Below are 20,784 nucleotides of genomic sequence, written 5' to 3' on the forward strand. Positions count from 1 at the left end.
CAAGTAAGCGTCGCCTTGTCTAGCTCCAGTTCGCGTTTTACGACGTCGTGCCAACGTAACCCGATTTTAAAAGATCAAATTGCATACTTAATTTTTTCCTTTCCGTTGTCTCAAGAAGAAAACGAAAAAAAAAAAGAAAAAAGAAAAGAAGGAAGTAGGCATACTACCCCATCTCGATTCTATTCCACCAAAGTTACTATCATTTCTTCTTTCATACGACACGATCATTCGTGTTCTAGATGTTTCTTAGAAATGGACGGAAGGAAAAAAAAATGCTTAGACGAAAAACCTTGAAAATAAAGGAAAAGAAAAGCGAAACGTAAGGACAATATGGGGGACCTTAAGAAAGACGGAAGGAATAGAACTCAAAAAAGAAAGAAAGAAGGAAAGAGAGAGAGAGAGAGGAAACGAAAAGGAGACACCCATTCAGGCAGCAGAAGCATTAACTCGGCAAGGCAGGCAGCCATCCAAAAGAAGACCATTAACTACATCTACTGGATGGAAGAAAAACAGAAGGGCCCCTCTTACTGTCTCGCCCTTTCTCTCTCTCTCTCTCTCTTACTCTTTCTTACTCGTATACACGTAACCTAGCTTTCTCTTACTCCCTTTATCCACGACATGCTGTTTCCATTACAAGACTAATAGTTCTTCTCGACATTCGCAACGTTAGACCATGAACTAGTAGTTTGGACCTTAGTATCTGCTTTCAAGACGATCATCCATCGACTTTCCACGCGTCGTCCTACTCGCCACAAATTTAGGATCACCCTTTTGGCGAGAAGAGAAATCTTCGCTTTTACTTCGTTTCTTCTTTCCAAATTTCTTTCTTTTCCTCCCCCCCCCACTCTCTCTTATTCTTTGTCGAATTACTTCGAGTAATATCGTATATCGTTCGTAATCACTACCGTTGATTTATGACGTTGAACTTACGTTCTATTCTTTACTCTCGCGATAGTTACTCGCCTACTTTTTTTCTTTTTCAAAACGATCTATCTTTTTTTCTGAAAGATATTCCATGTACGACGCTTAAACTCGTGTCGAATGGGGGTGTGCGGGAGGAAGGGGTTAACGTTTTCTCGGGAAGAAAAAGTTTTACTTGTATACGATACACGTGGAAATGAAAAAAAAAAAAAATAATGAATAAAAAAGAATTAATGTGCTATTGAGATACAACTAAACTTAACGTTAAAGATGCATTTGTATAAATTAATAAAAATGTGGAGGTGAGGGAGGGTCGAAATTTCTTTATAATAAAGTAAAAAATAAAAAAAAAAAGAAACACAAATAGAAATGAAAAGAAAAGAACGAACGTGACGTCGAATTGTAACTTATAGGTGTGGGAAGAAAACAAAAGAAACAAGGAATAATAAAAGTTAGGATATAAAAAAAAAAAATAACGAAAATTCGCGTGTTTAAAGTAACGTTCCGTAACGAAGGATTTATCTCTCTCTCTCTCTCTCTCTCTCTCTCTTTCTCTCTCTCTTTCTCTCGTTTGTCTCTTTCGAGTTCTCGTTTCGTCGTTTCGTCGTTTCATCGCGACTTCATTTAAAGCCCTGCTGCCAGGAGGCGAAAAAAGAGAAGCAAAGAGTGTTGTCTGCCGAGAGAAAGAGAAAGAGAGAAGAACCGAGAAAGCAAATTAAGCGTAATGCCCGGGCAGGCAAGCAAGCAAGCAGAGGCGCCAACCAGCGTCGGGACGCCTAACAACATCCACGTTTTCCGTGTGGTAGTATCGAAATGTCCGTTTTCCGTAAAAGAAATAGTACAATCAGAAGACAGACAGACACAGATAGATAAATGATAGAGAGAATAATATAAAGAAATAGAAAAGAAATAGAAATAAACCTAGTAGTAGTAGTAGTAGTAGTAGTAATGTGGTAAAGAAAGAATAAAATTTATGAAAGAAGGAAGGAAACGTAACGTAACGAGAAAAAAAAATAATATAATTTCGCCTTTTTCCTTTCTTGCTTGCATTTTTTACTTGACATTTTATTTTTTACTCCTAGGGAGTAACGCTCGGGGTATTTTTTATGTCAACGCTTACTTCAATCTTGTTAAGTGGACGATTAAGGGATAGACAAAAGAAAACAATAGAGGTAACAACAAAAAAATATATAAAGAAGTTTCAAATTATTTAATCGTATGTGCTTATATAGAAGAGATACAATTTTTCAATTTGATATAAGAGTGATTTTAAGTTTAAATTATTTCATATAGTTTTGAGAATATGTTTGTAAAAGTTGAACTGAATGAGATGGTTGTAAGTATTAAGACACTATTAATGTTCATTCCGAATGGGGAATAGAGTAAATCTGAGTTAATCCGTTCTTCGGATCCCCTTCGCATTCGCTGTGATATGATTTATTATTCTTTACGAAGAACGTATAAAGAATAATCGAATTTCCTCTGTAGCATATTTCATTGATATCTCGTTGAGGATAACGTCATTGTGATCGATCCTACGAAATACTCGAAAAGTTTCTACACGTCTATACCTAGGTACGTACGTATGTACGTATGCATGTATGTATGTATATATGTATGTATGTATGTACGTATGTATATAGTTATGTACATGAACAAGGCCACACTTCGATACTAATCACCACAGCTGCGTTCCGCTAAACGCGTTTCACCTTGAATTATCGCAACCGCGGAGCATTAACTCGGCAGTCGCGTTTAATCCGCGAACCGGTGCACTTCTAGAATAAAAGAAAGATATCTCTGAGCAGTTTAATGGATCGACGCTTAATTCCACGTTACACGTAGTAAACGAATTTTGCTGACTTTCCTTGTTTCATCTTTTTTCTTTTTACATTCCCTATTTTCCCTTAATTTTTTCGTTCGTATTTATATATATATGTATATAATACTTGTACATATGTACAAATATCTACGTCTATGGAAAAGTTTGTTCGCGTTTATATGAAAGCTAGCGTACGGTTAACTATAAACGGTGTGTCGAATATCATTTAAACTTACCGTCACCTATTTCTAAAGCGTAGAGTAGGAACTTTCATAAACAAGATGGAAGTTAAATGGAATTATTGATTTCTATTCGATCCAACTAGAAAGTTTCGCGTAATGCGTAAGTATACTTTAGATGATCGTCGTTTCTAAACCGTTGACGCGATCGAATTAAATAACCCTTTTCTCTCTCTCCAGTTTGTTTTCTTTCAAAGAAATCAATACATGCGTCGTACATGTATTACACACAAATATAAATACATACATATATGATATATATGCACGTATACATTTACATTTAACTCGAAATACAAATTCTATTTCTTTGAAGTCAGTTTCAGAAGGCTCAGTTCATTAAACTCTTTTGTTATTATTGTCAACTGGTTATAATATAGAGATTAATATTTCCATTAACCCAGAACGAAAGCCAGCCAAGCCGACGTTCTCGAAATTACGCGGTCTCCCATAAGGAAGTAGACCCCCATAATAACATAGCAAACCTTCGAATTCCCTAAGCTATGGGTAAAGGTTACGCAATTTCCTTGTTGCAAGAAGGACCAAACGTTGGACGGTTAAACCAATTTACTACCCTTAACTTCATCCGAAGCATATAACGGACTTCTCCTCTTCTCTACCCGAAAGTCTATCCCTTGTTACCACCTTGTTTCGTGGTATGATCGAGAAATTCTAAGGGACGTGAATAAATATAACCCTTTTGGAAAGTGAAAAGGGAAAAGGAAAAAAGAAAAGAGATAGAAATGGGAAGAGAAAAAAAAAGATTTCGTAGAGTTCTCGTTCTATCTTCTTCATCCTCTTTAAGTAATTTCACATGCTCGCATTTACGAGTCGCGAGAAGTGGATGAAAAGAATAAAAAGAAGATCTGTGTGAGTGTGTGTGCGTGTATGGTACGAGAAAGCATAAGAAGAAGAAGAAGGAGAAGAAGCAGACGAAAGCGACAAGGAAAGGAAGAAGAGAGGTTAGTGGAGGGTTGAAGAAGCAGAGAGTTTCTAATTTGGTGCCCTGGCAAAAATCGACACACTACGTCTAGACTTTCAGCTTAATAGGCACTTATATAGGGTGTATCTCGATCTTTAGAATTTTTAGATATATTTTATGTAATATATATATGATGATCGAGTCCTGTAATTTGTAAGAAAAAAAAAATAGGAAGATAACGCATTAAAATTTAAATCATTCAGTTCTAAATAAAAGAAAGAAAATATTTTGTTCACTATCTGATTGGCTAAAGTCTCTTATTCTATATTAAGATATTTATTTTATTTTAACTATTTTTTTTTTATTTTATTTTAATTATTTTTTAATAATTCCTCTTTTCACTTATGCGTGAAAATATAATAATATAATAAAAAAAAAGATATCTTTTCCCTAATCTTAATGATAAAAGTTGTCAGGCTGGTATACGTTCTTTTAACTTTCATGTGCATCACTAAAAGGCTCTATGCTATATAAATCAATGTCTGTCAAATACGATGACAGACAATCGAATACGAAGAAGAACACGATGCACGAAGTACGTATGAACGATTCGATGAGCACTACTTTTTCGTTTATGTTATTGTTTTTGTTTATTTGTTTCTTTTTTTTTTACCTATCATAGTATCGAGTAACTTTTTATTAATTATCTTTGATGATAGGTAGAACATTTCCAACAATATTGACCATTTCGTTGTGGGACAGAATTTTTATTACCGTAGATTCTACGTTATATGAATTAATTAAATGACAAAAGTTTTCGTATGAGAAAATTTATCGTATAACAAAACAACGAACGTTTAGTTAGGTATGTCACTTAAAATTGAATCATTTGCAGGATAAATTGTAGTGATTTAAATATATAATAAGTCATGAAAAAATATTTCGTCTCTTCATCGTCAATTTTAAACAATTGATATTTACTTTAATGCAACATAACTGCAACTGAATATATCTAAGCGTCTAAAAAACATTATATAGAATAAATAGTTTTATTAATCTAATACAACCGACAAAAATATTAATTGTATTTTAATTATATTCTGTGTAGATACGAATACTCTCGTGACTCACTGTATGTACAAAGGAACGTAAAAGGAAGGAGAGTAAAAGAAAGATAAAAAAATCAATTAGAAGGAGAGTCAAAGTAAGAATGAATGAGTGAGAGAGAAAGTAAGTTTCTATTTATGTATTGCATTTCGTTCGTATTTCAACTAAAACACTATTACACTCTCTCTCTCTCTCTCTCTCTCTCTTTCTCTCTTTCTTGATTCCACGTCGTTAAATCTTTGCGCGGCTCGTTACTTCTTCTAGGCAAAGGTATCGTAGTTTCTTGAAACCCTTTGACCCAAAAGTGAAATTAGTAAAGGAAAACGAACTGTGTAAGAATTTCGATGATTTTCACTTCGTCTTTTCCTTCCTATGGGATGGGGGAAGCGAAATGTATACCCGTGAGAAATACTTTCCTAAGGGATTCCCTTCGGGGGATTAGAAATTCGCTGTTGGAAATACGACGAGAGAAAGATGCAGTTTCGTTCGCACGTCGTTGAAGGGTACGATTCGTTCGTACGATAGTTTCGATAAAAGCTGACAAGCTTTCAACGAAATATGTCCGAAAGTAGTGGAACACCCAAAGTCGACGATGGTTTGAACTCCCAGTTCGATTCAGCTTACTCTTATGGTACGAGTAGCGTTAGTATAGTATCTATTACTATATATATAGTGTATCCAATAGGGGAACGACACCGTTATAAGCTTTGCTTTCATGATATTCGATAAACACCGTCAAAGGAAAACCTTCTCCGTCGGACATTCGATGAGCTTTCGACTCTGTTCATCGTTTCTCTCCTTTAAAGTCTACTATCGATCGGATAAACCACCTATCGCTCGTTGAATTTTCTCCATTTCTGCTTTTTTTCTTTTTTTTCTTCTTTTCTTCTTTTTTTTTTTCATTCGTTCTCTCTTTTCCCTACGATCGTAGATATCTATTTCTTCTGTACCGTTAAAACGTCATCCTTCGTGAAAGCAAATATAATAACTTTGGCGAACCATCGAAAGCTACAACTTCACTCGAAGAGTTCAAACTTTTCTGAAGTGAGAGTGCATACTCGTAGAGTATTTATCTCAAGTATTAGCATACTATACGTATATATCTCTATCTATTTATATTAACTATATGTTAATAGCATCATTTTTTAAAAGTATCATTTTAATCGGACTAAACTCGATAACGTTTGCTGTTACCTTTTTGAATCATCATTTTCAACAATGAAACATTCGGATTAGTTATCAACTTTTGAAGCTCAAACAATAATCTCAATTTTAAGAATAAGTTTTACGCCAATCCAAGATGAATATTCTCACGTAAACTTAAAGAAATCCCGTCGTCGTAATAATTATCCATGACGAATGAATACGATAAGATAAAATTGCAAGTATAGGGAAAAAGTATAATTGGTTAACCAACCAATAAAATTACGAGAGAAGGACGATAAACAAAAAATGAAGGAACGGAGGAAAAGTAAATGTTTAATCTTTCTAGAAACTTGAGGTAAGATTTCTCTTAGTGACTAACTTGAAAGTAGAATGACTTCCAAACCGAAAAGTAGTAGACTAGTTGCTAAGAAGAAGAAGTAGATAGAGCAAATCTCTCAACTCGAAGTAGTTACTTTTTAAAGAGGAAAAGCCAAAAGATTCGAGTTCTGTAACAGGCACCTCCTTGATTTTACGAAAATCAGAGTGAGAGACAGAGATAGGAAAGAGAGTTAACTAAACGGAGTAGCAAGTTTTACGATAGTAGAAAAGGAAGATACCGTGGGTACCTTTTGCCGAGAGAAGGGATAACGTTGGTTGGTTTGGGTTGCGGATGGAAGAAAGAGGGGGTGGTGGTGGTGGGAGGGAAGGATGACCCTCCTTAAATTGGAACCGATTCACCGAGGTCAGCGATGGCCAAGACTTTTCTATTTATCGTACAACTTCTTCACGCTCGTTCTTCTTCTTCTCGTCCTTTTCTCTCTCTCTCTCTTTGCCCTTTCTCTCGTACTATTCTCTTATTTCTCTCTCTCTCTAACATCAAGCTACGAGAAAGTCTACCAGTTTAACGGAGCATGCCGAGGAGAAGCTTAATCGTAAATACCCTAGCGAGCCAAAGGAGCCGGATATAATTTCAAACGTGAATCCTCGCATCCGTGCTGTCACGTCCTTCGGAATCCCTTTTCCTTCTCCTTCTTTTTCTTTCTCTCTCTCTCTCTCTCTCTCTTTTATCTTTATCGTACTCTTACGAAAGAAAGAATTTTCTCCTTCATAAGATATCCTATACCGAACGTAATTTGTTTAACTCTTTATCTTATCCCTCTGTTATCTACGATATTACTTGATACACATAAATTTATTTTATATTACGATAAAATAAATATTTTTAATATAACTTGTTACTTCGAAATAAAATCATAATTAAATATATACCAATGAGAGGTATAAAGGTATACAATTTTTAGGTAGAGAGGTGATTCGAAAAATTGACCCCAACGATATAATACCTAACAGATAAAAATATTTCTAATTTTTGAATTGATCAAAGAGAATTTTTAAGAATACCACCCTGTATTCTATTATGTCGTACTTTAAATGTAATACAAACAATCCGAACTTTACAGAGACATTTATTTAATTAATTATATAATTAATACTATTACTATTCATCTAGAAAAAAAAATGTTTCGATGTGAAAATTTTGTTTCCCCTCCTTTTTTTTTTTAAGATAGATACAAAATATCAGCCACCGTATGAGAAAGAAATTATCCAACGATTTAATAATTTATTCATAAACATTACCATATAAGTTTTGGAATACGAAGAAAAAAGAAGAAAGAAAGAGAGAAGGAATGAAGGAAATAAGGTAAAAAGAATCGAGAGATTATTGGCGAAAGCGAGAGCTTTGAACGCAAACGTTAACTACCTCTTTGTTCGTTGGGGTGGTACCGACCTGCACGCTTTTCTGGGGGTAGAATCCGGGTAATGAAAGTGGTGGGGCGTGTGCAATTTGCACGCCGCGGAATTAAGTCCAAGTTTTTCCCCTTTACGGTCGCTCTTTATGTCCCTTTTATACCGTTTTAACGTTGCTCGACCATTCTCTTTCTCACTCTCACTATCACTCTCATTCTTATTCTCTCTCTCTCTCATTCTCTCTCTCTTTCTCTCACACATGAGTCACTCACTCATTCATTCTCGCACGAACACACCTACCATTTCTCTCTTGTATATCTCTATCATTCCTTTCACTACGATTCAGGATATACTATCGGCTGTAAACACGCGAAAACGAATACTAAATTTGACGTATATACATACATAGATATATCTTTATATACGAACAATGAAAAATATTAGACAATAAATTTTCGAATACTTTTGTTCGTGAATACTTATTGCTACATTCATTTAATATCTAAACTTTTCCTATTATATTATTATTATTGGAATAAATTTGTCGGAAACATTAGAAATGTATTTAAAAATATACTATGTAATTATTATATATATATATATTTAAGTAATACGAATAAAAATTTGTATAAATTCAAATATATTAAAATTCATATTATCTTTTTTCTTTCTCTCTCTCTCTCTCTCTCTCTCTCTGAATAAATAATTAAATAAAAATGTAACAATTAGTTACGCATTATGGCTATATAAAATAACGTCTCAAATTATATTTGTTGTTTTTGAAGTTATACTTCTTTTGGCGCGTTGGGGAAAATGTAATGGGGAGTGATTTTGTTCCGAGCGTCTGGAAAAACGACACCATGAAGTTTGTCGGTATTTACGACGCGCGGCAAAGCGATTTCAAGTATACGGCATGAAGTTGTCTTCTCTTCTTCTTCCCCTTTTCTTTTCTCAAGCGGGTCACCCATCCAAATACTAATCGTACTCAGCGCTGCTTTACTTAAATGATCGAGCGAGAACTAATGCTGTAACCGCGCCATGGCTGTTGACGCGTCATGTAATTCGATATATCTCTCTTATATTTAGTGTGGACTGATATCTATATTTTGATATTTTCTTTTTTTTTTTTTTATTCTTTCTTATATATATAATAATATTATTATTTTTTTAAGTTATTTTTTTCTTTGAAGTTTTTTTTGAAGTAATTTTTGAGGTTATTGAGGTTATATTCGTTTTGGTACGTCAAAGAAGTATAACTTCTTACGTGCGTACATAAGTACACACACCAGTTTTTTTTTTATTTGTTTAATCTTTTTTTAAATAAATTCTCTTATTATACCAAGCTTATTTATTTTTCAAAACTAAAAGTAGATACACAGCACTCATTAGTTCGCGTCCGTTTAAAGAGTTTTTAAAAGTATAGGATTATAATCGTGGCACTACACTGATGTACTTTTACTTGAACTTTCTCTCAGTCGATGTTATCTACTATCACTATAACAAACTTCGTCTCTTTTTGTTTCTCTAGACACTCACTCACCTTCTCATCTTTTCATAGCAATCTCTTCGTCCCTTATATATATTTCTATATTTTCTATTTGCTCTCTTTTTCTAAACATCGAAGAACTTCTTTCACGTTATTAATCCTCCATCTATCCAATCAAAACAACTATACATCGTCCAATCGAAACACTTCATTTCTAGAAGATCGAACTTTTACTTTTTATTTTTTTTTATTTTTAAAACTATCATATATAACAACAAATGCAAGTAATTTAATGGATTTCATTTATGATGATGATAATTTTGTGAAAAATAAATATTCATAAGGATAAATATCTTTTTAAAATACACACACACACACGCACACTCGCTCACTCACACGAAAACACATTTGCGTGCGTACGCGTGTTTTAAAACACTACCACAAGCACGAGACAAGAACATAGAATGTTTTACATAATATTAGCATAGGAAATATATTTCGTGTAAAAAAAAAGAAAAAAAAAAGAAAAGAAAACGTAGTCGGTGTGCGCAACAAATATCCAAGAATGCTCGTAATAATTTTCACCGTCGAAGTTTCCCTCGGACAAAAGTTGTTCCCGAAAAAGTTTCAATTCGTTGGCTCTTTCTCTCTCTCGAAAAAAAAAAAAAGAAAAAGGAATTTTCTAACAGGCTTGTAAGAGGACTAAAAATTTCAGGTCGCTTTTATTTCTACGAACGTTTACTTCAAAGATATTCGAATTCCTTCCGATTTCTCTTACTACTGTAAAGAGGAAAAGAGAAAACTTTGGCTTTTCACGAACTTCATGAAAATCTTTTTCGAGAATTCGAGCAATTTCAAAGAGAGAAGAAGCAGCCCAGTGCTATTCCAATATTCACTTAGACGAAAGATAATAACAATAAATTAATCTATCCCTTTTATCATACTACCAAGTACAATTTCTCATTCGTAATTCTTTTACTCGAGTCAAGAATTTCATCATTCTACTTTTTCATTTTATCATTTCTCTTTCTTGTTATTATTCGATAAGCCAACAATTAAACTAAGTTACGTTGAAAACTACAAACCCGTTTCGATGACTTGTATTAAGGAAAATTTAATTGGAAGATTATTTTACTATATAAAATAAATAACTTAATAATACAACTTTCGTCTAGCTCGTTATTAATCTAAACTAGAATCTAACTTAATAATTTCATAATTTTAAATTGTAGAAATTATTCTACAAACGAGGGACACTTAAGATCGTAAAATCATGGAATCAATCTTTCGTTTATCTATAATTTTACTTATTATATTTAAAGGTATAACTTCTTTTAGAGATCGAATTAACTTTTACGAAAAGTAATAATCATTCGATCAGAGATATAATATATATAAATCCAAAAGATATAACAAAGGATTTTCCCTTATCTAAAACTTATCTGCCTATAAAATTAAACGATTTCCTTCGAACTAGTAATCGTTACTTCCCCCATATCGGTTTAAACCATTTAAAGATTCTTACCGAATCTTCTTCTATCGTTATCTTATTATCGATCGATCGAAAAATCTTCTTCGATTGTTACAGGCGGAGATCGAAAATCGTGATAACCTCTGCTAAGCCCGAAGACAGCGGCAGATACGAGTGCATTGCCGAAAGTACTTCAGGTCACCGGGCCTCCCTTGCGGCCCAACTTCTAGTCGCACACGATACCAGAATTCCGGAGACAAGTAAGTACAATTACGTTTTTATTCTATGACAAATAAATGAAACATTTATCATTTATTCAAAGAACGAAACGGAACGTTCGTTAGTTATACATTTTTTATTCTCCATTTTTCAAACGTTTCAAAATTACTAACAGGATTGTACGGTATTTTTTATTTACTTTTAGATATTTTATAAATCAAAAATTTGTCTAAATCAAATTGGACGTTTGTTAGTTTTCGTGCAATCAAACAAATATAAAACACACGCTTATTCAACAAATATACAATTATACATTTATTTCTATTACCAATAACGGTATATTCAGAGTTATTCAAAGTAACCACTGTTTTATAAATGTTTCACCGTATATATATATATATATATATATATATATAAATGTGACTCGCTTGCAAGAGAATTCGTAAAAAATTTATCAGAGATATAAGTGTGTTGGAACAAAAAACGGATATTACACACTGGTAACTAGTGATAGGAGTGACGTGACGTAACGTAACAGTACGACCACTATCCAACTGACGACTGTACGCAAACCATTCGTCATTATACAACTAGCAACTTTTCGTGGCTAACCGCGCTCTACTCGCAGGCCAACGTGAGAGTAGGTACTTCGCTTTGGTGGTAAAGTTTTCAAATATTTTGAGATTCGTGTTCCAGATCTGTGCAAAAGTCGACGAGAGAGAGAGAGAGAAAGAAAGAGAGAGAGTCGCTGTTCCAAAATGGAATGACGTGTTTGGGGGAAAAAAATTCCTGACAAAACGATAACCCCCGAAGCTTTTCCCCTGATATTTTTCATTTCAAAAGTTATTCAAAAAGCTATCACAATCTTCGATGATTCATTTCATTTGAATACAAATTCGTTGTTTCGTTTAAACGTATACAATAGAATTTATTCGATAGATATTTATTTCTCGTTTGTTTAGATAATCTTCCAATAAAAAAAGAAAAAAAAAACATTAGAACTAATAGTAAGTCTCAATAGGCTTAACAATTCTACAAAGTAATATCAATCGAAATCGCAAAATCATCAAAATCCGTACCACGTTTAACCAATTTCTTCGTAATCCTTAATTTTTACGAAACACGTACGACCCGATCTAATTTTCGTTCTCCCAACGAAGAGGAAAAAAGGAAAACAAGAAATAAAACATAGAAATAATAAATCGAAACGAACGTTTTAGGAAAAATAATAAATAACTGGTCCGAAGTAGAGAGAAAGGAAAAGGGAAAGAGAAAAAGATCGTCGATCATTTTGTCGTGGAAGAAAAATGAACCTTGCTGGCTGGAAACTTATCTGACAAAATCCACGTTTTATCACATCCCATCCCTCCTCCCACATTCACCCACCCCCGATTGTCCTTTCGGCATTTCCTGGATCTAAACGAAAACGAGTTAAGTCTTTGCTAGCTGAATGATCGTACCAAAGACGTACGAAAACACGACGTGGGTGCTGACTGACGTCATTGTCGTCGTCGTCGTCGTCTTCGCCACGAGAACAAGTGTTCTTCCTAGACGAGAGAGATATACGACGACTATCTCTTTACCGACATTGTGTCGTTTACGACGGTCATTTCGCGTAACGACGTGCTGGAAACATTCGCAGTATACATACATAAACGTCCAAAACAGGACCGCATTAATGGGAAACACGTTGATCGATCGTTCTTCCTTCTCTCTCTTTGTCTCTCTCTCTCTCTCTCTCTCATTCTCTTTCCCATAGTCTTTGCGTCTTCGTCTTAATAACACACGAAACAAATCCTATAGTACTAGTTATACAAACCCAAAGATCCTCTTACCATCTAATGAAAATTGATGAAAGAAATAAAAATATTACGGACTTAGATCGATCTACTCGTCTTCCACCTCCACGATTCAAATTACCTTAGACAGCTTTCATTGCCACAGGTGGTCATACATATATAGATACGTGCATTCGAATTAAGTCCAAATCATACTTGGATTAATTCCAGAATGCTCGCTCGGACAGAGAGAGAGAGAGAGAGAGAAAGAGAACCTACCGATTTGGGGGATAGGTCGTTAACATTCGAAAGCAGATTGAGAGCTAAAGACTGATGTACTTAATCAGGATCAAGTTGTATTTCTCTATCAAACCGATCCGTAACTGTTTCAAAATTTACGCGATCTTATAGATAAATTTGCTGATTAATTGAAAATCGTTCTATTTAAAATCGATCTATAATTATAATATCAAATCTTTTTCAAATCCTTGTAAAATAATCGTTTGTTTTACTTATAATTAGAATACATTAATCGAATATACATATATATGTAATACAATAATAAGATAAGAATTAAATATAAATAAGAAAGTAGAGGATCTGTGTGAGAGCAGTTTTCATTTTGAATAGCATAGGTAGGTAGGTAGGTAGGTAGGTAGGGTATGTCGCAGGTGATAAACCGAGGATTACGCACCTGATGCGATAATACCTGCACGGTTCAGCGATTCGAGGGAAGACCGGCAAAGCTTGCGGTTCGCCGCTGCGCTCACGCCGCAAGCTCGTATGACGGACAAAGGACGACAATTACAACCCTGGCAGCACAGTGTCAGAGTTTCATATAGCTCTGGGCAACTGATGGCGGGTCAGCATGCTGTTTCTCTCTATGTTTCTCTCTCTCTCTCTCTCTCTCTATCTCTCTCTCTCTTTGTACATGTCTCACTTACTCACTCAGTTCTGTAGCCACTCGAGTTCTCTATATACATGGTGACTCGACAAATCCTGATCCGTTTCCGTCGCGAGACAGGACCATAGTGAAAAGGCAAAGCCGTCGTTGCGCGTTCCATGGCATTAAGGTATCTGTCTCCCTTTCTCTCTATTCAACCCTATCATTTGCTATCCTACTCTTACTCGTTTACTCATTTACTGTCCTCTCAATACTCGCACGACATTTCCCACTACACGTGCTTTCAATGTAATCGATCTGTTCCAATATCCAATTCTCGTTTTCTCTTTGTCTCTCTCTCTCTCTCTCTCTCTCTCTCCGTCCGTCCCTCGATTATCATCGAGTTATTTGTATCTTATCCGAAGCTCATTTCGCCATCCTATGTTATACAAGCTATTCGATATTAAGCGACATCAAACGAATAAACCGATTTCAATTACGGTCAAATTTAATCTCGTTATCGTATTTTATATTATCCCATAAGTATCGTTCATCATTTAGAATTGGACATTCCTGCGGTTAAAGTCAAATTATATTTGTTTATTCGAGTTGTTGTACTGTGTTAGTAGCTAATTTACAAAGTACACCTAGAAAGATTAATAAGTATACGTTGGGAATTAATTTGATTAATTAATAGATGCGTTTTATTCGACCTATTTAAAGAACAATTATTATTATTATTATTATTATTATTATTATTATTATTATTATTATTATTATTATTACATCTAATGTTATTTTATTATGCGATATATGTTGTTAAATGGTGAAACGTGTTTTAAACGTTATCATCAATTAATCGTTATACCTCAGCATTGTTTGTATATTGTTAAATATGACTCTTTGAAAAAGATTTAAGCACTCATATCGCAGGACAAGGAGTTTGTACTAAATATTAGCCCTTGACAAAGACATCGTAGTACGATAACAAGCCGTTTACTCGATTCGTCAACTGCTCTAACTTACACAAAAGTAAGTTGGAAAGTGGAAGTACGCCACGTTTCCCGAAAGTTAACTCTGCTCTTGTAAATAATGAAATTTCAAATAACATAACATGCTTATACAACGAGGAGGCTTTTCTTTCGCGTTTACGCGTTTAACTTCAACGTAGTAGTAACGTTAATGATCCTACACACAACAGATTTCTATTATAAAATAAAGATACGAAGTTAATTAAACAATCGGATATAACGCTCGATCGAATTTAATTATTCATTTTTGTCTTCGTTATCTTAACTAACGCTAGAAGGGTTGAAAAGTTTTGAGCTTAACCAAAGATTGATCGAAAAGTTTTGAGCTCGACACGCGAGATAGGTTTGAAAAAGTTTTTAACCTACCACGAGAGCAGGAATGAAAAGTTTTGAGCTTGGCACGGGGAGAATTGAAAAGTTTTTTTTCTTCGAAACGATTGGGAGGTATATTGGGTCTTACTGTTTGCACAGTGTATGTCCTAATGGACCCCATATACAACTAAATCGGTGTTTTGTAGGTTTAATGGACTCCTTGTAAGTTCTCTCTCTCTCTCTTTCTTTCTCTCTCCTAAGTACATTATTTATTGAATCTTGGTAAACGATCGCTCGTTTTTTATTCGCATTGGAACGAAGAATATAAAGAGAAAGATTTAAAAGATGTAAAAGAACACGCTATCTTGAGAAAAATATGAATCGTTACACGAAAGAGGCGTATTACTTATAATGAAAAGTTGAAAATAATGAGAACCCAACTTAGTTTTCATTAATGCGAAATTGAGCTTGATACATATTTGGCAAATTAAGAAAAAGAAGAAGAAGAAAAAGTAAGATCTTAAAATTGAAGATGTGAAAATAAAAGGATCTTAATGATTCTAACGATCTTTATTTATAAAGGATTATCAAAGAAAATGATAAAATAAATAAGAAGAAGAAAAAGATAAGAGAAAGAAAGATCATTGATAATAATAATAATAATAATAAGAAACGATTAAGTGAGAAGTGGAAAAGCAATTATAAACGGAAGTTGAACTTCTTAGCCTCTCTCTTGTAGAGTTCTAGGTCGTATCGTATTTTCTAGAATTATTCCTTTAAACTGTGCACATCGTAATATACTTGCAAGTCTAAAAGGGCACGTAACGCAACAACGTGCGCATATAATTCTTACGGAATTAATTAGAACGAGGTAAGACAAAAGAGAGAGAGAGAGAGAGAGAGAGAGTAAAAGTATTCAAAGAGAGAATGAGAGAGAACATTTCGTGGAAAGGAATCTCCATGATTTCTCTTCTTGGTCATGTGACTGAAACGAATAGGAAAATTTTCCGAGGCATACCCGTGGTTATTACTATACGTCCCACTTTTATCTCAAAGTAATTCGAAAATAAAGTATGTTGGGCTATAAAGCGAATCTACGACTATAATGTTATATCATATATATATATACATACATACATACATACATACATATATATACACACACATTTATACGTAATATATCCGCAAACTAGCGAGTTTATAGATCACGTTCGTATCTTTTGACATTAAATCGTTGCAGTTAGACTTTACGTTACATTTGATATCGCACCGCAAATGTATATAAGCGCAATTTTCAACGTTATGACAAAAGTTCGTGACGTGAACTAAACATAAAAGCCGCTGAAAACAACTTTACAATAGGGAAGGGAAGGAAAGGGGGCACAAAAAACAAAAACATGATAACGAGGGTTGGAGGTAATAAAAAAAATTCCCCACCAAAAAAAAAAAAGAACAAAGAAGAAAGAAAAAGTAAACACGGGGAACGAAATTTGAAATTTAGTTGGGATCGTTCGGGGGAAAAAGGAAAGACCCGGTTATTATACCGGGGGAAAGGGAAAAAGGTTTTTCTTTTTTGAAATATAGAATAGATAGGGAATCGAACAAACGTTTTCTGAAATTCTCGTTCAATTTTGAGAAATACTTCTGTCTTGAATAGAAATACGTTTGTTCTTTTTTGGTGGTTCAGTTTGAGAGAGAGAGAAACAAAAAAAAAAGAGAGAGAGTCTCATCTCGGATGCTTCCGGTAAAGCGAATTTTCATGTCACTTGGCGTTCTTCGAAACAACGTTTTACGTTCGCCTCGATACGCAACGAAGAAGATGTCGTCGAATCTCCTATCTGAAATGAAGCGACAGAAACTCGAAGAGTTCGTTTAACGCCAGAGGGTATACGAATTACACGAAAGTGTATTTCCTTCTATATTGATCGTTAATACTATGTGTAGTATATATTCTACATACGTATTTAATTTATATTATATTATAAGTTATATAACTTAATAATACTAAAATTATTATATAAATAATACTTATATAATATAAATATTTTTTATATTATAAGTATTATTATTTAAATATATAATATTAAAATATATTTAAATATATTATATATTATTTAAATATATTATAATATATTATTTATAATATATTTTAGAAAAATAAAGAAGCACAGAAATATATCATAGTTTGTTTCTATTTAAATGTTTTATTAACAAATCTAATCGAGATAATTAAAGAAAAAAGAAAGATATACGTAGGTATATCTTTGATGAATTTATAAAAATAGATACCAGAAATTAGACAATTATATTAACCCATTGACCGTATAAAAAAAAAAAGATTTCTAAGAGTGGAATCTCTTGAATCTCGGGAGTTAGCAAAGTATCGCTTTGGTTAGTCGGACCGAAAACCGTCTGGCGTTTCTGTGTAAATTCCGATTCTCTTCTCCCTTTTGCTAGATAAACAGACACCGGGCAAAACCGGTCTCTCTGTCGGACTATACGCTTCTCTTACTACTTACTAAACGCAGACTTCTCTCGTACGTAGGAAGTAGGGTATACGTCTGTCTAGTTCGTTGAATTCTGCAAGCTTTTTCCGCTCTGCGTGTTCTTTCTTCCATTTATCTTTCTTTCTTCTTCTTCTTCTTTTCTCATAGGATATGTACACCCTTTCCCCCCCCACCCCCCCCATATATACCATGAAATGTGAGAGATATCTTTACCGAAAGAGAAAAGATGACTTTCTATTGGTGAATAATATCCTTTCTACATAACATTTCACGTGGATACATATTTCTAAAGGGGATTTTTTTCTTTTTCATTCATCGGATCAAATGCAACGAGACTTTTTTAATTGTTTCATTTCTTTTCTTTTTTCTTTACCCTTCTTGATTTGTCATATAACATTTAACTACTACCGGTGATAATTATTCTACCACGTGATCTTTGAAAAATTTATACAAATTGTTCATTAATAATTTAAAGATAATCAATTTTCCATCGTTTAGGATTCATGATGAAGTTATACAGACGAGTCTATTTTAAAAGTAAGAACTTGTAGGATCTTGTAAAAATATGACGTTTTAAAAAATAATGATGACGCGATATTATAGACCCGATCAAAAATATATACCTAATTCTATCTCTACCGAAAATATATCGTGAACTCTCGCGAAGTATTTTCGATGAACAAAATATTCAAATTAAAACGTCATTGATTATTATCCAAACAAACATTCAATTATATATGAGCCGTTTATTTTGAAAGTGGCCTAACTCCATTTTTCATTTTTTTCCGGTTACCCACGGTAACATGTACAGCTTCAAATTATCTATCAATAAAGCATTTAAGATTTTTTATATTCCTAGTAAATACGGTAATTCTGGACATATAAGTTTTCAGAGTTAGTTGAATCACTGAACCGTTTATTTTGAAAGTGGCCTAACTCCATTAGGAGTAGAGATTTTGGTGTGGTAGAAATGGCATTAAAAAAAAATAATTTATGTTTGTCCCCCAAGAGTATTACAATATTATCAAAAAGTGTCGGAAAGGTAATAATTTATTGTACATGAAATGAGACAAGAAGATTTTGTATCAACAAAATTATTAGAAGACGCAATTTTTAAAAGGGTAAAGAATTCTAACGGAGAACCAATAAACTGGTTAAGAATATGTTGGATACGTTTGTCAAAAATGAATAAGATTTTCTATAAGACATCAATGAATGAGAACGAAAATTTGAAAGTCCTGAATTTAATACCACGTCGGGGTAGACCAAGAAAGTTCGAAAATATTTATTGACACCACTGTATAAAAATATAAGACAAATTACAACCGCAAAATTCAAGGACATAATTGACTTATTACGATATATACCACCGGAACATCATGATTTCTTTAAATCCCTTTCACATACACAAAATGTAGATGAGTAGAAAATTATTTTGTAATTTATGTTTGTAAAAAATTTTGAATCGCATAATTTATGTTTTTAAAGTGTTATAAAGATATGTAAAATAAAATAAGTATTGTTTTTTCGCAATTTGAAGCATCTTAAATTATGTTGAATGGACTTCGGTTCCTTCAAATTTTATAACGAATCTGGTTGTTAATTTTGAAAGTGGCCTAACTCCATTCTTGGTAAGAAAACGCATATTATTCGCTTAATAATTGCCATTATTTTAATAGGAACTGTAAATTTAACACCTTTAGATACACTTAAGCAACATAACTCATTATTATTCTTTACGTATATTTTTAATTGCATTGAAACGCAAACCTTTAAATATCTTAATTTAAGGTTATATGGAGTTAGGCCACTTTCAAAATAAACGGCTCATATATATATACAAATACGCTTAAGAAAAATTCAATACGTTATTTTTGTCATTTTTCAAGACGATAAAAATAATTATTCGCTAATTTTTATCGCAAAAACGATTTTAAGCAAACGGTTTTAATTTGATAAGAAGAAGAACAAGAAGAAAGAATGAATGAAAAAAAAAAAGAAGAAGAAAAAAAATAAAAGCTACGAAGAGACGCGAAATATCTAATAGATATTTTCATTTAAATACCTATACACCGAATAGATGAAATAGATGTGCACACGTGCATGGCAAATACAAGCGCGAATAGAGAGACGCAATTTGAATAGAGAAAGAGTGGGAGGAGGGGGAGTGGGAGATAGTGAATCGAATATGATTCGGAGAATTTGAAGTTCGCACGAAGATCCGATCACTGTTCGCTATTAACGCACGATTTCGCCTCATCGCTATCAGTGATACCAACAATGCCGATGCTAAAGCTCATCCTCGCGAGTCAGTCGCAAGCAAAGCGACGTTTGACGCACGTACCATTCGTACTGTCGACAAACACGCATACACATACACACGCACACGCACACTCACATAAACACACAAACAAATACATAGGGAAAAGTCTGCCTGTCAAATATTTGAGAGAATTCACGGATAAGCTCGATATACGTCGAGTCATTGCTTTCTCTTCCCTCTCTCTCTCTCTCTTTCATTCTAGAGTCGATATTTTATTTTCTTGCTTGTACGAGTTCCCGGCCATTAACTGGTAATGAACAAACAGACAGCAAATGGTTCACGAATTCGCTCGCTAATCATCGATCCTCGGATCCCTCGATAGGATCGTTAATGCCGGATCTCCGATGAGACCAATAGCCTCTGGCATAAACGTTAACATTCACGATTTCATTCGGTATTGAAAATATTATATAAAAAAAGGAAAAAAGAGAAGAAGAATTTTACAATCGAATCGGAAATAACTTTAATGAAAATAATCTACGATATTTGTTTGTTTTGCGTGTACGTGCGTATTTGTTTTAACTAGATGCGTTTATCAAACGAAAATGAACGAACGAAAAGAGAAAAAGAAAACGAAAGATCAAATTTATAATTTCTATCGTAGGGGATAAATCGAATCCCGTCCAAGGAAAGAAACTAATCCCATTAAAATTTTCTTCTATTACTGAATTGTACGGATGAGTTAAGAGGGTAAGAAAAGGGTGGCTGGCTGAGTTTTTCGACGATATATAATTTAACGTGTTCAACATTTCGTCTCGCTTGGGAACAAAATTTTGGAATATTTTCGCGTCTCCCTTTCTCTATAAGGGAAACGAAATTGAGATTATCTCTGTTATATCTCACGGGAATATGCATGGGACACGAAATTAAA

The 20,784-nt window shown here is 33.7% G+C and overlaps 1 protein-coding gene across 3 annotated transcripts in view; it reads left to right on the plus strand.

Moving 5' to 3' along the window:
• The window catches only part of LOC122526367 (protein vein), a 255,684-nt gene that overhangs the window by 175,127 nt on the left and 59,773 nt on the right, over positions 1-20,784 (plus strand). For all 3 annotated transcript variants that reach the window (XM_043649748.1, XM_043649746.1, XM_043649747.1), the window contains one exon: positions 10,978-11,120. In XM_043649748.1, the coding sequence (XP_043505683.1) occupies positions 10,978-11,120 (143 nt within the window). The remainder of the gene's footprint in view (positions 1-10,977; positions 11,121-20,784) is intronic.

The sequence above is a fragment of the Polistes fuscatus genome, unplaced genomic scaffold (genome assembly GCF_010416935.1).
Source record: "Polistes fuscatus isolate 324 unplaced genomic scaffold, CU_Pfus_HIC Scaffold11, whole genome shotgun sequence".
Taxonomy (NCBI): Eukaryota; Metazoa; Arthropoda; class Insecta; order Hymenoptera; family Vespidae; genus Polistes; species Polistes fuscatus.